This window comes from Bos javanicus, chromosome 11, assembly GCF_032452875.1.
Source record: "Bos javanicus breed banteng chromosome 11, ARS-OSU_banteng_1.0, whole genome shotgun sequence".
NCBI lineage: Eukaryota > Metazoa > Chordata > Mammalia > Artiodactyla > Bovidae > Bos > Bos javanicus.
In genome coordinates this window covers 11,608,910-11,625,926 of record NC_083878.1, presented here as the reverse complement: position 1 = coordinate 11,625,926, position 17,017 = coordinate 11,608,910, and the positions used below count along the sequence as shown (strand labels likewise).

At 46.7% G+C, this 17,017-nt stretch overlaps 1 protein-coding gene across 3 annotated transcripts in view; it reads right to left on the bottom strand.

Annotated features, from left to right (window-relative positions):
- The window catches only part of SFXN5 (sideroflexin 5), a 128,054-nt gene that overhangs the window by 24,627 nt on the left and 86,410 nt on the right, over positions 1 to 17,017 (bottom strand). For 2 of the 3 annotated variants that reach the window (XM_061431929.1, XM_061431931.1), the window contains 2 exons: positions 3,508 to 3,623; positions 1,465 to 1,550 (listed from right to left, as the gene is read on the bottom strand). In XM_061431929.1, the coding sequence (XP_061287913.1) occupies positions 1,465 to 1,550; positions 3,508 to 3,623 (202 nt within the window). The remainder of the gene's footprint in view (positions 1 to 1,464; positions 1,551 to 3,507; positions 3,624 to 17,017) is intronic. The other variant, XM_061431932.1, reaches the window with a different exon arrangement.

The window sequence follows — 17,017 nt, the reverse complement described above, 5'->3', positions numbered from 1 at the left end:
TGGTGGCTGTCATTTCAATGGGGTGGTCAGGGAGGGCATCTTTGAGGAGATGGCATTTAGGTAGGGACCTGGCTGAGAGAGGACTGGGATGTAACAAGTGTTTAATAAGGGTTCGATGCTAATTGTCATTTGGTTTGTGAGAATAAGAAAGTCTTCAAACTGGGGAGAAGCCCCTAACCTACGCCTTCCATGGAGTGCCACCAACCCCATCCTTGTCCTACACAGCCCCAAGCCCATCTATAGCCTTGAGGTGCCCCCTTCCAGGCTGGGCCCCCAGAGGGAGGGAGCGATCACCTCTTCACTTCTACCTGTACCAGACCTCCAGGCCTTTGCTTATCTTCCTCCCTGCACCTAGAACCATTCCCTGCTTCTTGCCATCCTCCTAGACTTGCCCTCATCTTCAGGGATCTGCCTGCTTCTTCCCTCCTCCCCTCAGCCTCTCCTCCCAGCAGCATCCCCATCTTCATCATTCAGTTTTACCCTCATTAATTAATAGAATCACTACATCACTGTTCTTATTATTGTATCTCCTCTGTGCTGTGTTGTGCTTAGTCGCTCAGTAGAGTCTGACTCTGTGACCCCATGGGCTGTGGCCTGCCAGGTTTCTCTGGTACATGGGGATTCTCCAGGCCAGAACACTGGAGTGGGTTGCCTTTCCCTTCTCCAGGGGATCTTCCCAACCCAGGGATCGAACCCAGGTCTCCCTCCTTGCAGGTGGATTCTTTACTGTCTGAGCCACCAGGGAAGCCCAAGAATACTGGAGTGGGTAGCCTATCCCTTCTCTAGGGATCTTCCCGACCCAGGAATCAAACTGGGGTCTCCTGCATTGCAGGCGGATTCTTTACCAGCTGAGCTACCAGGGAAGCCCTTACAATGGGATATCACTTGTCAATTAAAAGGAACCAACTACCATAACAATTATATTAAGCAAAATATATCTTTTGCTTATAAAAAGCAGATATCTCTTTTAGAGACACAATCATGACTCCTGACTCTTTCTTTAGAGTCAGGACAAATATGTTCTCAGAACATCCCTCTGAGGGTGGCATGAAGGTTAATACTATTATTTTATAAATGGAGAAACTGAGGCACAGTGAGGTGGAGACTTGCCTCACGGCAGATACTTGAAAGGGGTATGCTGGGTCCAAGTGTAGTCTTCCCTCCACAGTCCTCAAACGCTCTCTCTATCACTGGTCCTATGCTGTGCACTAATAGAGTGCATACACACACACACACACACACACACACACACACCCCTAAGAAGCGCCAGCCCTGCCTTGTGCATCAGGACCTCCCTCCCAGCTCCTAGCACAGGGTCCTGAGCAGGGAGAGTCCATTAATTCTCACAAGATGATTCCAGCAGTCCTTTCAAGGAGAGTCAGAACAAACTAGGGCCCTTGCCCTGGGCCAGCAGGGCCCCCTCCCCTCCACCTCCACGGTGGCCGCCGTCCTGGCCCCACTCACTTCTCCAGCATGGACATGACGATCGGGGGTAGCACCAGGATGGGCATGGGGAGGACCACTCGTGTCAGCGCTGTCTCCAGCAGGGCCTGAGGGGCAAGCAGAGGCTTGGTGAGCAGGGGCTTCTGGGGGTGGGACAGCTGCCTGGCAGCAAAGCCCGCCCTGGAGCCCCTAGGTGTGTGAACTGCTGCTAAGCACATCTGGCTGAACGGAATAATTCATGGAATTGCTCGCTAAGCTGTATTCCCCACAACAGAAAAAAGCTCTCCCTGTCTTCCCATCACAGATTCCCATCACCTGCCACGTGTGGGGGAGGGGTGGCAATACAGAGGCAGTCCCAGGAAGAGGCCTGCGCCCAGGGAGGTGCCCGAGTTGGGGGTGGGGGGTGGTGCTGCGGCTGAGAGGAAGCACATGGAGGACTCGAGATGCTCAGAAACAAAGCAGGCGCTGGAAGGACCAGAACAAACAGCTGGGACCTGCTGAGCTGCCTGAGGTTCCTTGTGCCCAGTGAGAACAGAGGTTCCGGGACTGACTTTCTTTTTTGGGCCCTTAAAGCATCTCCTGGCTCTGGAGGAGAGTCTTTCTTAGCGACAAGAGGTCAACTTTGTAGTGGGAAAGGCTTCTGCTGAGTGTCTGTGGTCCCCATAAGGGGTCTGCCTGGGGCCTGGCTCGGGGGGTTCCCTCAGGATCCCCGGGCAGTGGCGGCTGTCGAGGTATAGCTCAGTGGCATCTCTGCATCCTGATGGTCGCTGTGATGCAGGCTCCTGGCTCTCAGAGAAGGCTCAAGGAATGCTTGTAACACGTGGGTCCCTGGAGTCTTTCTCCAGAATGGCAAGGGGCCGGCAGCCTCAAGACAAGGGAAGCCCAGGGCTGCAGAAGAGTTGGGGGTCCCTGCTGTTTGGACCACGTGAAGGAGCTGTCACTATTGGCCACCCTCTCAGGAAGTCAGGAAAGAGAATAGGGCTGGATAGGAGGTTAGGGTCAGGTGGGAAGTTGAGGCTAACTCCCCTCTGATGAGGGGCCGGGGGCTGAATATTTCTCCCAGGAACCTGGGTTCTTCATCATCAGCTGCAGGAAGGCCTCGGAGAGGGTCCCTTCAGTCTCCTGAACAGGTGTAAGGATGTGGGGGTGGGGCGGGCACCCAGAGCCTGTGCAGAAAGCAGAGGATGTGGTGTGGACGCCAGCACCCTCGAGCTCCTTGCCCCTCACAAGCCGTGCACGGACACTTACTTTCCCAGTGGGGTCAGAGGCTTATGGAGATGGCCTCGCTGACAGCGCAGTAGGGGCCCCATGTGCAAGCTGATGAGGGAGAGGGGCTGGAGCAGAGGGGACCCAGCACTCGGAGGCTAGAGCAGGACATGACACTAGTTGCCATTAGGATGAAGGCCGGAAAGCACAGGGAGATATATACACAGACTGGAATTTTTTTAAAAATTGCTAGAGTGAGTGAGGCTGGTGAAAAGTGAAAGAAGTGAAAGAGGGCCTCCTGAAACAAAATACTCTTCCCCAAACCATCTCCATGGCTTCCTGCAAGCCTGAAATCCCTTCACCTTGGCCACCCTCACTCCGTGGTGACGTATCACCTGCAGAAGTGCCTGTTAGCACAGAACCACAAATCATCCACTTCCACCTGTCCTCTTCTCACCCAGGGGGATATGAAGGCCCCAGGAGCAGGGCTCTAGGTCCTGGGGAAGGGAAAGAAAGCTCCAGGGCGCGGGCGGGGCGGGGCGCGGGGGGCCTCCTCTGCCCTCACCAATTAACAGGTCAGAGAAAGCAGGTCCTAAGGGGCTGGGATAAGAGTTGGGGATGCTTCCCAGGGGTGAAGAGGTTGCTGCAGAGAAGCAAGGGTGTCCAAGAGGCAGGGCTGGCGAGGGCCAGACCTGAGGCCTGTGGTTCACATGGATGGGAGTGGGGGGCAGGGGCGGGGAGGCGTGCTCAAGAGGAAAGGTAAGGGCACGGTGGACAGAAACCCCTGGGGGATGATCATGTCAAGGGAAAACTAACCAGAGCCTCCCCACCAGCCCCCTGAGCCCCCAGACGACCCACATGTCTGGCGGCGATCTTGGAGGAGCCCACGAGGTTGCCATCACCGTCCAAGACGTCAATTCCCTCCTCCAGCTCCCCGTATCGCATCAGAACCACGTTGCAGATATTGGCGCTGGCTGGAGAGAGAGAAGGGAGCAGGAGTGAGGGGAGGAGGATGGCATTCTACCTTGTGGAGAAGACCACTGGGTTCCACCCACACACAAGCAACGAAGCTTCTGAATAAATGCCGGGGCTTCCCTGGTAGCTCAGCGGGTAAAGAATCCACCTGCAATGCAGGAGACCCCGGTTCCATTCCTGGGTTGGGAGGATCCCCTGGAGAAGATCCTCTCTGGGTACCCACTCCAGTATTCATGGGCTTCCCTGATAGCTCAGATGGTAAAGAATCCGCCTGCAAGGAAGGAAACCTGGGTTCGATCCCTGGGTTGAGAAGATCCCCTGGAGGAGGGCATGACAGCCCACTCCAGTATTCTTGCCTGGGAGAATTCCCATGGACAAAGGAGCCTGGTGGGCGACAGTCCATGGGGTCACAAAGAGTCGGACACGACTGAGTGACTAAGCACGGCACTGTTCCCATAGTGGGTGGAGGCATGGCTCTGCTGCCTATCAGCCTGGTGAAGGATGTGGGGCTCTTGGGAACCTGGAAAGCAAAGGTGGAAAATAAATAACCAGTGTGAGGGTGGAGGGGAAACTGTTCAGGGCTCAGAGAGCAGCCAGTTGTCCAGGACACTGCTTTCCTCTCCTCAGGGGCAGGCCCCACCGGCAGGCAAAGTGGATGCCCATCCAGGAGGGCTCTGTGGCTTGAAGGCCAATCCCCACTGGTGCCGGACGCTCCACTGTCAGCTCCTCAGTCCCTTGGCTGCCTTTCTGGGCATCCTCTTAAAATGCCAGCTGCCCCCCACACTTAGCCCTTTGCTCCTCAGAGTGAATCAAGCTCGCAGAGACTTGCTTCCCTGACAGCAGGTGCCAGAGCAGGCAGGAACCTCAGTGCTCACCCAGCGCCTCCCCCTCATCATATGGATGGAAGATTGAGGCTCAGAGAGGGGTTGACTTATCTGAGGCCACACAGCAAAGTGGGACAGAGCTGAAAGGCTACAGTGCCCCATCCTCTGGGTACCCAGGAGATGGACGAGTTTGGGGTGAATGGCATGCCTTCTACATGCTTGATTCAGATGGTTGGGTTTCCATGCCTCCACATCTCAGCTGAGATCATGGGGACCCAGGCTGAGGGGACGGCTCTTAGCTCCTTACTTCAGCAGAGTGTGCCGACTTTGGGGGGCCACCCATCAGCTGGCTTCTCTCCCCTGGGATTCACATGGCTAGGTCTGGGCCCAGGGCCGGGTGTGGGTGCTGACCTCGCCTGAACCCTGGTTCTGCTCCAGGATGGAAGTGGGGGGACTTGGGGATGGTGGGAGGGTGGGCAGTTGGGGGGGTGACAAATGTGGAGCCCGCCTGCTTCACTCCTCCCCCCAAAGCGCCTTGCTGTGTTTAAAGTTTTAATTTTTGCTAATTAATGTCAATTAATTTTGTATAATGAGTGTTTAATTTTGGGGAGTGTGTGAGCCTGGGAGCGACTGCAGTTCTGGGCTGTGAACGCTGATTAGCATCAACACCTGCTGCTTCCTCACTCCCTCCAGTGAGGGGGGGGCGCCAGGGTTTGGGGAACTGGAGGGCGGCAGGGCCTAGTGGGCAGGTGGAGTAGGAGGACCGCAGATGCTCCTGGTGCCCAAGCCAATGCTAGGGAGCAGAGCGGGCCAGGGCGCTTGCAGTTGGGGGACCCGGCCCTGCAGGTGAGGGGCCGCTCGAAGCCCTGAGGGTCTCTGAGCCTCCGTCTCCTGTTTCAGTAAAGCAGGGAGGTGGAATAAACAGAGGGGAAGACCGAGGTACTCTGCAGCCTTTGGAGAAGAAAAGCAGGAGACCCAATACAGTTTTGAAACGTATTTACAGCACATATGCCGTCTCCGAGTAGCTCTCGTGTTTCCACACGACACACAGTCACAGTGGGAGCCATGGGCAGACCTTGTCGGCTTCAGTCCCTGCTGTCTCCACAGCAGCCACACTCCCCTGTCCCAAACAGGGGCTCTCAACCGGGGCTGATTTTGTGAGGCATTTGGCAAAGTTGGAGACATTTTTGATGATCACGATCTGGGGGTGGGGCGGCGGGCAGGGGTTGTTACTGGCATCTCTGGGTAGACCAGAGACTAAACATCCTTCAATGCACAGGACAGCTCCCGCAGCAAAGAATTATCCAGCCCAACACGTCAGTAGAGTTGATGCTGAAAAGCCCTTGTCTTAAACACACCCAGAGACTGAGAGTCAGGCAGGTGAATCTGAGGTAAGGGAGGAGAGAATGGGAGCCTGGGTTTCAGGCCAGTTGGCCTTGGGTTCCAAGCCTGGCTCTGCATCTCCTGCTCCTCACCCTTAGAGGTGAGCTCCTGATAGCCCCAGGGTCCCTCTAGGGCTTAGGGTCCAGAAGGGCCCCTGGAGAGGCCTGGAGTAGGGGCACCTGGCCTGTGTTAGTGATTTGCCCTCTAGTGGTGGCGGCAATGTACTGCAACCTATCACACCCTTGGGACAGCCAGGCCCTTAAGTACTAGGAGACCCAAGAAAACCTTTGGAGATGATACTGGGGTTTTCTGCCCTGAAAGGCATTAATCTCTGCCCTCTGAGAATACATTCTACCACCACCACCACCACCATTCCAGGAAAGGCAAGGCCACAGGAATGTGGTTCAGGGGAGGAGCAGCTGCCTAAACTCACTCTATGAACTCTGCTCCCTGCCGGCCTCCCAAGTGTGAAAATGGGGATGCGTTTAGTGTGTCCGTGAATTTCTGGGTGCTGGCTGAGCTTACAGGCTTGTCCAGGTAGGGGGAAGCCAGGGACAGCTGAGACGTGTCAAGTCCGTCTATGTGCGTGTGTGTGTGTTGACGTGCACGTGCGAGACAGACAGACAAGAGAGAGCATGGTTTTGGAGGTGGTGGAGTTGCTCCAGGCTGCGGTGGCATCTCTGCTTTCTGAAATTTCTGAATATGTGATGTGGCCTCAGAAGGATAGAGGAGGTCGTTGGTTCAAACACAAAGCCACTTGAGATGAAAGATAAAGCATGAAAGGAAGTGAAAACCCAGCCTCCTCCCTGTCTGGACCCTTTTGAGAACGACAATGTGCCCCTCTCATCTCAGCTGCGAGATGGAAAAGAGAGAAATCCCTAGAAGCCACTTCAGAATGATGGCAACCCCAGGCTCCTCCTGGTGAACACCAACTTTCTTACTGTCAACTCAGACAGCACGTGCCTTGTAATCTCTTCTGTTGACTCTGTACAGTGGTTAGCCATTTACTGAGCACTTGCTGTATGCACCGGTTACTAGCCATCCCTACCTCTGAGCAACGAGAATGCCAGCCTGTTTCAGTGATTCCATTGTCTCTTCCAGAGCTTTAAGTTCTACTGTATTCCTTTCAAACCCTCCCAGATCGCTCTTATCCCGCTCCTGAAAAGTTCAGCTCTAGCAGTATTGTCACTGAGAGACTAAACAAATGAAAAGAGAGAGAGAAACCAACCGTGGGCTGCGGGTCTTCTTTCTAGCATACCAGCAAGATCCATTATTGATAGTATCAGCAGGTTAATTAAGCAGTCTGTTAGTGATAATGTTAAGAAAGCTGACACATTTTCAACTCAGATTGACACCATTCAAGACTCAGGCATAACTGATGTTGGAGCAGCGATGCTGGGAGATGTCAGTGGATGAGAGAGAAAGAGAGAGAGAGAAAGCAAGAGAGACTGCTTCATGCTGATGGCGAGCTCAGTGTCAAGGCCTGAGGAAAATATGCTCTTGACTACCGCAGATGTTCTCACATCAGACACACCACGATGCAAAATCATGCAGATTGTGAATAGCTAATGAAGTGCCCGTGTGAAAAGGACAGCGTGGGGAGGAAGAAAGAGCAGCAGACAGAAAGACAAATGTGCAAGAAGGTTCTCAAAAAGAAGACTACAGGGGAGCTTGCCCCTTGAACTAGCACCAGAACAGAGGCATAGATCAATGGAGTTAATAGTCCCGAAACACTCCCAGCTGTAGGGGAAAGGAATTTCTGTAAATGCGGTTGTTATCAACTCACAGGGCAAGGGCCATTCAAAATATGGGGTGGAGCAATGGGCTATTTATCTGGGAAAATCAAACACCGTAACTGCTCTGTTCTAAGAAGCATTTTCTCATATTTTAACAGTGCAAAAATCACAATGTGCCTTACAATGCGTGTGAGACCTTACTTGCTCTTCATCACAACTGCCTGTGCATGGGCGACCTTAGCCACGTGTAGAGGCATCTGTTCATCCAAGTGTCACCTCAGCTGCCCACAGCAATCCACACAGAATTTGAACTTAAACTTAGATTCCTAATTGTTGCCTAAAACATCTTTTTAAAACTTACACTATAATAGAGCATGGACATGAAAAGTTATTGTACATGCAGAAGATCGTCTGCCAGATACCAGGCAATGCAATTAAAGGCAGCAGAAATTGCCAAACCATAGATAGCTACCCTAAAGAAATGCTTGCCCATATGCACAAAGAGACATTTACAAGGATGTTAATTATAGCACTGTTTGTAACAGCAAATAATTAGAAACAGCCTAAATGTCCACCATTAGGGAACTCACACGGGGAGATCGCCAGAACAAACTTATGTGAGCAGACTTACTGAGCATGTACAGGGTGATTTACTGAACGTAAACCACATAACTGGTACACACACGTGTCTGCATAAATCCCTGGATAATGTTCTGGAAGGGTCACACCTCACCAAGTGATCCTCTTGGAAATTAGGGATTATTGAAGGACTTCTACTTTTTTACCCTAAATTTACCTAGACTTTGCATTTTTGCAAAGAGAATGTAACCAGGCTTTTCTTTTCTAAAAGTTGAAAAGGAAATGCCAAACTTCTTAAAGTAGATCAGAAAAATTTCAAACCCCAGCAGGAGTTGGTGTGGCCTATGCATGGGTCCTGTACTTAGGCATCTGTTTCAAAAACTTCCTAAAGAAGCTGATTAACTTTAAAAATATTTTTTTCCCTCAAGTAAAGAATAAAATGAAACCACAAGTATAATAAAGTAGGAGTTGAAAAAAAAACTCAATAATCTTTTATGTGTTTTGAAATTATCCTGTTAATTTAACTAAAAGGGACTAAAAAGGGTCAAGAGTAGAGGCAAAGCTTAGAAAAAGCAGTGCTGGTCATGATGCTGCATTTAACGATCAGTGCCCAAAACAGTATTGTACAATGTGGAAAAGGCTGAGATTCAGACTCTGTGATATTGAAAAAGTGATTTGGATTGAATGTGCATTATATGCTTATTTATTCCTTCAAATGAAATATAGTCCTCTCCTCTTCAGAAAGATTGTTACATTAATGCCTCACAGCTAAGGTATCTTAGAATTAAGAAACAATGGCATCTGATACCTATTTATGAACCATATTACAAGAAATGGGAAGCTTTAAAATATATTATATATGACAAAGGACTACTGATATGAAAGGTCTAATGGAGGGTCATGGTGACTAACTCCCCATAATTAAGTATAAAATCCTTCCCTTGATCTAGGATGGGATGTGTGACCAACTTAGACAATGAGGGGTGTCTGCAGGACTTCTGGGAAAGTCCTCCTCCCACTAAAAAAGAGGTGGTGGTCAGCAGAACCTTCTGTCCTCTGGACAGTGGTGGGTTTGGATATGAAGTTTGGAATTGCGGTTGCCATCTCACAACCATGAAGGGAGTAAGCCTGAAGATGAAGCCCCCGGCAGAGCAAAGGAAAGACTGGCCTTGATGCCTGAAGGGAGACTTGAGCTCTGTAAAGTAATCATTATTATTTAAGCCGGTTTGAGTTTGAGGGTTTCTGTTACTTTCAGCCAAAAATGATCACAAAATACATAAAGAGCTTTAACAATTATTAAGAAAAAGATATAGTGATTAACAGACTCAAAGAATGAACTTTAGGTTACCAGGGTCGGGGAAGGGTTGGGGGAGAACAGATTTGGAGTTTGGAATTGACATACACAAACTACTAATAATTAAATCAGATGACCAACACGGACCTACTGTATGGCACAGGGAACTCTGCTCAATATTCTGTAATAACCTAAATAAATGGGAAAAGAATTAGAAAAAGAACAGATATATGTATATATATAACAGAATCACTATGGTGTGTATCTGAAACTAACACAACATTGTCAATCAACCATATTCCAATATAAGATAAAAATTAAAGAGAAAAATACAATGATCAAACTCACTGAAAAATATTTAAGTAAAAATTCATAAAAGAAATACTTCTAAATATTTTAAAATTCAATGAATGTGGACTTACAATCATCAAAGACTGATTTTTGAATCTAAGAAAAAAATTAACCTGCAAGAGTTCTTCATCTTTGGGTGCAAGCAAAAAATAAGGGAGTTTGACTCATTGGTTTAATGGTTTACAAATAGCTTGGGCTTGTTTTCTCACTTTGTTGATGGTGTCTTCTGTCATGCAGTTTAACACACATATGTGTTTGTGTATGCTCAGTCACGCAGTCATGTCTGACTCTTTTTGACCTCATGGACTATAGCCCACCTGGTTCCTCTGTCCATGGAATTTCCCAGGCAAGAATACTGCAGTGGTTTGTCATTTCCCATTCCAGGGGATCTTCCTGATCCAGGGGTCAAACCCATGTTTCTTGTGTCTCCTGAACTGGCAGGCAGACTCTTTACCACTACACCACCTGGGAAGCCCTTTAACATACAAAAGATCGTCATATATGTTGCCAAATAAGCAATCCTTTCCTCTCTGGTATATACTTTTTGTATTTCCAAGAAACTCTGTCCTTACTCCAGAAATGTTCATCTACATTTCCTTCTAGAAGCCTTAACATTTTACTGTGCACATTTAGGTCTTCAATCTGTCTGCAATTTGTTGGACTTCAAGGAGATCAAACCAGTCAATCCTAAAGGAAATCCATCCTTAATATTCATTGGAAGGACTGATGCTGAAACTGAAGCTCCAATACTTTGGATACCTCATATAACAAGCTAACTCATTGGAAAAGACCCTAATGTTGGGAAAGATTGAGGCAAAAGAAGGAAGGGGTGGAAGAGGATGAGATGGTTAGCTAGCATCACCAAATCAACGGACATGAATTTGAGCAAACTCTAGGAGACAGTGAAGGACAGGGGAGCCTGGCATGCTGCAGTCCATGGGATCCCAAAGAACAGACAAGACTTAGCAACTGAACAATAAATGAAAAGAAATCTCCTTCTCTCTCTTCTATTTGGAAACCCAAATGCCCAGTGAAGTTAGGAAAAGATTCTCAACCATACTGTGAATTGGAAAGCGCAAATTAAAATGAGAAAGATCCATTTCAGATGGATAAAATTTAGTTTTAAAAATTGATAATAGGGAGGAGGGTTCAGAATGGGGAACACATGTATACCTGTGGTGGATTCATTTTGATATATGGCAAAACCAATACAATATTGTAAAGTTAAAAAATAAAATAATTAAAAAAAATTGATAATAGCAAATGTTGAAGAAGATGTAGGGAAACAAAAATCACCCTTGCAGGCAGAGTAAAAGCCAGTCTGCTCATTTGGTGCAGGTAGAGATGGGCTTGCTCCTTGGAAGAAAAGTTATGACCAATCTAGTTCAGTTTAGTTCAGTCACTCAGTCATGTCCAAATCTTTGCGACCCCATGGACCACAGCATGCCAGGCCTCCCTGTCCATCACCAACTCCCGGAGTTTACCCAAACTCATGTCCATCGAGTCGGTGATGCCATACAACTATCTCATCCTCTGTCGTCCCCTTCTCCTCCCGCCTTCAACTTCCCAGCATCAGGGTCTTTTCCAATGAGTCAGCTCTTTGCATCAGGCGGCCAAAGTATTGGAGTTTCAGCTTCAACATCAGTCCTTCCAATGAACACTCAGGACTGATCTCCTTTAGGATGGATTGGTTGGACCTTCTTGCAATCCAAGGGACTCTCAAGAGTCTTCTCCAACACCACAGTTCAAAAGCATCAATTCTTCGGTGCTCAGCTTTCTTTATAGTCCAACTCTCACATCCATACATTACTACTGGAAAAACCACAGCCTTGACTAGATGGACCTTTGTTGGCAAAGTAATGTCTCTACTTTTGAATATGCTATCTAGGTTGGTCATAACTTTCCTTCCAAGAAGTAAGCATCTTTTAATTTCATGGCTGCAGTCACCATCTGCAGTGATTTTGGAGCCCAAAAAAATAAAGTCAGCCACTGTTTGTACTGTTTCCCCATCTATTTGCCATGAAGTGATGGGACCGGATGCCATGATCTTAGTTTTCTGAATGTTGAGCTTTAAGCCAACTTTTTCACTCTCCTCTTTCACGTTCATCAAGAGGCTCTTCAGTTCTTCACTTTCTGCCATAAGGGTGATATCATCTGCATATCTGAGGTTAATGATATTTCTCCCAGCAATCTTGATTCCAGCTTGTGCTTCATCCAGCCCAGCGTTTCTCATGATGTATCTGAATATAAGTTAAATAAGCAGGGTGACAATATACAGCCTTGACGTAGTCCTTTTCCTATTTGGAACCAGTCTGTTTTTCCATGTCCAGTTCTAACTGTTGCTTCCTGACCTGCACACAAGTTTCTCCTGTATAGCAAGTCAGGTGGTCTGGTGTTCCCATCTCTTTCAGAATTGTCCACAGTTTATCATGATCCCCACAGTCAAAGGCTTTGGCATAGTCAATAAAGCAGAAATAGATGTTTTTCTGGAACTCTCTTGCTTTTTTGATGATCCAACGCATGTTGGCAATTTGATCATTGGTTCCTCTGCCTTTTCTAAATCCAGCTTGAACATCTGGAAGTTCACGGTTCACATATTGCTGAAACCTGGCTTGGAGAATTTTGAGCATTACTTTGCTAGCGTGTGAGATGAGTGCAATTGTGCGGTAGTTTGAGCATTCTTTGGCATTGCCTTTCTTTGGGATTGGAATGAAAACTGACCTTTTCTAGTCCTGCGGCCATTGCTGAGTTTTCTAAATTTGCTGGCATATTGAGTGCAGCACTTTAACAGCATCACCTTTTAGGATTTGAAATAGCTCTACTGGAATTCCATCACCTCCACTAGCTTTGTTCATAGTGGTGCTTCCTAAGGCCCACTTGATTTCATATTCCAGGATGTCTGACTCTAGGTGAGTGATAACACCATCGTGATTATCTGGGTCATGAAGATCTTTTTTGTACAGTTCTTCTGTGTATTCTTGCCACCTCTTCTTAATATCTTCTGCGTCTGTTAGGTCTATACCATTTCTGTCCTTTATTGTGCCCATCTTTGCACGGAATGTTCCCTCGGTATCTCTAATTTTCTTGAAGAGATCTCTAGTCTTTCCCATTCTATTATTTTCCTCTATTTCTTTGCAATGATCACTGATGAAGGCTTTCTTATCTCTCCTTGCTATTCTTTTGGAACTCTGCATTCAAATGGGTATATCTTTCCTTCTCTCCTTTGATTTTTGACTCTCTTCTTTTCACAGCTATCTGTAAGCCCTCCTCAGACAGCCATTTTGCTTTTTTTCATTTCTTTTTATTGGGGATGGTCTTGATCCCTGTCTTCTGCACAATGTCATGAACCTCCATCCATAGTTCATCAGGCACTCTGTCTATCAGATCTAGTCCCTTAAATCTATTTGTCACTTTCATTGTATAATCATAAGGGATTTTATTTAGGTCATACCTGAATGGTCTAGTGGTTTTCCCCACTTTCGTCAATTTAAGTCTGAATTTGGCAATAAGGAGTTTATGATCTGAGTGACAGTCAGCTCCCGGTCTTGTTTTTGCTGACTGTATAGAACTTCTCCATCTTTGGCTGCAAAGAATATAATCAGTCTGATTTCGGTGTTGGCCATCTGGTGATGTCCATGTGTAGAGTCTTCTCTAGTATTGTTGGAAGAGGATGTTTGCTATGACCAGTGCATTCTCTTGGCAAAACTCTATTAGCCTTTGTCCTGCTTCATTCTGTATTCCAAGACCAAATTTGCCTGTTACTCCAGGTGTTTCTTGACTTCCTACTTTTGCATTCAAGTCCCCTATAATGAAAAGGACATTGGGTGTTAGTTCTAGAAGGCCTTGTTGGTCTTCATAGAACCGTTCAACTTCAGCTTCTTCAGCATTACTGGTCAGGGCATAGACTTGGATTACTGTGATACTGAATGGTTTGCCTTGGAAATGAACAGAGATCATGCTGTCATTTTTGAGTCTGCATCCAAGCACTGCATTTTGGACTCTTTTGTTGACCATGATGGCTACTCCATTTCTTTTAAGGGATTCCTGCCCACAGTAGTAGATATAATGGTCATCTGAGTTAAATTCACCCATTCCAGTCCATTTTAGTTCACTGATTCCTAGAATGTAGATGTTCACTCTTGCCATCTCCTGTTTGACCACTTCCAATTTGCCTTGATTCATGGACCTAACATTCCAGGTTCCTATGCAATATTGCTCTTTACAGCCTTGGACCTTGCTTCTATCACAGTCACATCCACAACTGGGTGGTGTTTTCACTTTGGCTCCGTCCCTTCATCCTTTCTGGAGTTATTTCTCCACTGGTCTCCAGTAGCATATTGGGCACCTACCCACCTTGGGGGGGGGGTTCATCTTTCATTGTCCCATCTTTTTGCCTTTTCATACTATTCATGGGGTTCTTAAGGCAGGAACACTGAAGTGGTTTGCCATTCCCTCCTCCAGTGGACCACATTTTGTCAGAACTCTCCACCATGACCTGACCATCTTGGGTGTCTCTATATGGCATGGCTTAGTTTCATTGAATTAGACAAGGCTGTGGTCCATGTGATCAGCTTGGCTAGTTCTCTGTGACCAACCTAGACAGCATATTAAAAAGCAGAGACATTACTTTGCTGACAAAGGTCTGTCTAGTAAAAGCTGTGGTTTTTCCAGTAGTCATGTATGGATGTGAGAGTTGGACTATAAAAAAGCGGAGAGCCAAAGAATTGATGCTTTTGAACTGTGGTGTTGGAGAAGACTCTTGAGAGTCCCTTGGACTGCAAGGAGATCAAACTAGTCAATTCTAAAGGAGATCAGTCCTGAATATTCTTTGGAACAACTGTTGCTGAAGCTGAAACTCCAATACTTTGGTCATCTGATGTGAAGAACTGACTCATTGGAAAAGACCCTGATGCTGGGAAAGATTGAAGGCAGGAGGAGAAGGGGATGACAGAGGATGAGATGGTTGGATGGCATCACCGACTCAATGGACATGAGTTTGAGCAAGCTCCGTGAGTTGGTGGTGGACCGGGAAACCTGACGTGCTGCAGTTCCTAGGGTCGCAAAGAGTTGGACACGACTGAGAGACTGAAGTGAACTGAACTGAGAGATGGGCATTACCTCTGACGTGATCATTCCACTTCTCTGTACTGACCCTCGACCGCTGATTCTCAGTACTGGCTGCACAACCAAAACCAAATCGGAGGAAGGACCCAGATGTCTGCATCGCTTTTTAAAGCTCCCAAGGTGGTTGTTTGAAACCTCTGGCCTAGAGAAGCTCCTACTCGTGTGCACATGGATGCGTGTACAAGGCTGGCTGGTGCAGTGCTACATATAATAGTGAGAAACTGCAAACAGCCTGGATGTTCCCAATTAGTCTTCAGAAGCTGAGATGAATGCATATGTATTAACACAGATAAATCTCAAAACCACAACGAAGAGCAAGTTTAAAAGGGTTCAGCACAACATAATGTAAACTTAACATATAAACAATACAATTTCTGGTTTATGATACAGACACATAAGATACAGTATAAAGACACAAATGGGGAAGGTGTAAGTCAATAGCCTTCGTCAAGAAAGAAGAAGGAAAACAGAATTAAAAAAGCAGAGGGCAGAGAAAGCTTTGGGTGCATCTAATATTTTATTCTCTATTTCCTATAATATTCCATATGTTTGAAAGAATATATCACAATCTTTAAAAAAGCCACAGATGAATTATTGTGGCTATTAAAAGGATAAGTTGGAATTTTATGACTGTCATGGAAAGACATCCAAAATTGATTGTGAAGTTAAAAAGAGATTTATGACGAGTATACACAGTATGATCCTACTTATATCAAATATATATTTATATTGGCATGTTTATAGTATATAAATACAATAAACAGGCAGAGATTCCTATACTTTGAGGTATTTATTTGAATTTGGAGGGATATATACCAAACTTATCTCTGAGGAGAGAAGTGAAATTGTTTAACTTATATAATAATCAAGTATTATCAGAAAAAAAAAAAAGAACAATTTTTATTAAAACAAAACCCAAAACACTCTAGTGGAAATCAGGAGACTTGAGCTCCAAGCTCTCCAGACTCCACTTCTTCTCTCTTCTTATTTTGCAGGTAACAAGTGCATACAGTAAACAATCCAAATCACGAAAAAGAGTAAATAATAGAAAGTAAGTCTCCTTCCAATCCCTGACCTTTAGTTTAGTCCCCTCCCCTTAGGCAGCCACTGTAGCCATATTCTCATGTCCCTGCCAGACATGGTCTATTTACAAGCAGACATGTATGTATTGATACATCATTCCTTATGTGTACACACACACTTGAATCACACCAGACTATACAGCCTTGTCTTTGGAGGAGTGGCTATCAGATGGGAGTGTGTACCCTAATACTTGCTGGATTTCGTGATACCCCTCACATTCTGCCTGTGAGGCCGGGCTGTATGGCACATGTGTGGTACATTCACGCATGCTTCAGTTGCTTCAGTCGTGTCTGACTTTTAGAGACCCCATGGACTATAGCCCACCAGCCTCCTCTGTCCATGGGATTCTCCAGGCAAGAATACTGGAGTGGGTTGCCATGCCCTCCTCCAGGGGATCTTCCCAACCCAGGGAAGATCAAACCCAGGTTTCTTCCATCTCCTGCATTGCAGGTGGATTCTTTACCACTGAGCCACCAAGGAAGCCCTATGGCACATATTTTCTTTTAAATAGCATGAGAATTTGGGGAGAATTTCACAACCCATACTGAAGTGTCACAAACTCAGGACTAGGAATTTCTGGGTTGAAAAATCAGCCTGTAAATATAGGTATAGGCTGACTCTGAAGTTTGGGATCTCCTAACAAAAGATTTTTGCTGACACATTCATTTTCTGAAAAGCACCCTTTTATCACAGCTCCTCCCTAGCTGACGATTGTTCAATGATCCCCCATTAATCATAAACTAAAGCTTGAACTCTCAGCTAGTATTCAGGGCCCCAAAATGCCCTTTCCCTGCCTGGCCCACCACAACCAGGCCCCCTCCTTTCACATTCATAACCCCTCCTCCGCTGTCTTGGGCTTCCCCACCTCTTCTACATCTGGTCGTCTCTGCCTTCCAGATTTCAGGAATTAGAAGATAACTGAATTGGAAGGTCACTCATTCAACAAGCACTCTCTAAGTACCTACTATATGCCAGGTTCTAAGCAATCTGCCCACAACAGATGACTTGGTCACACATAA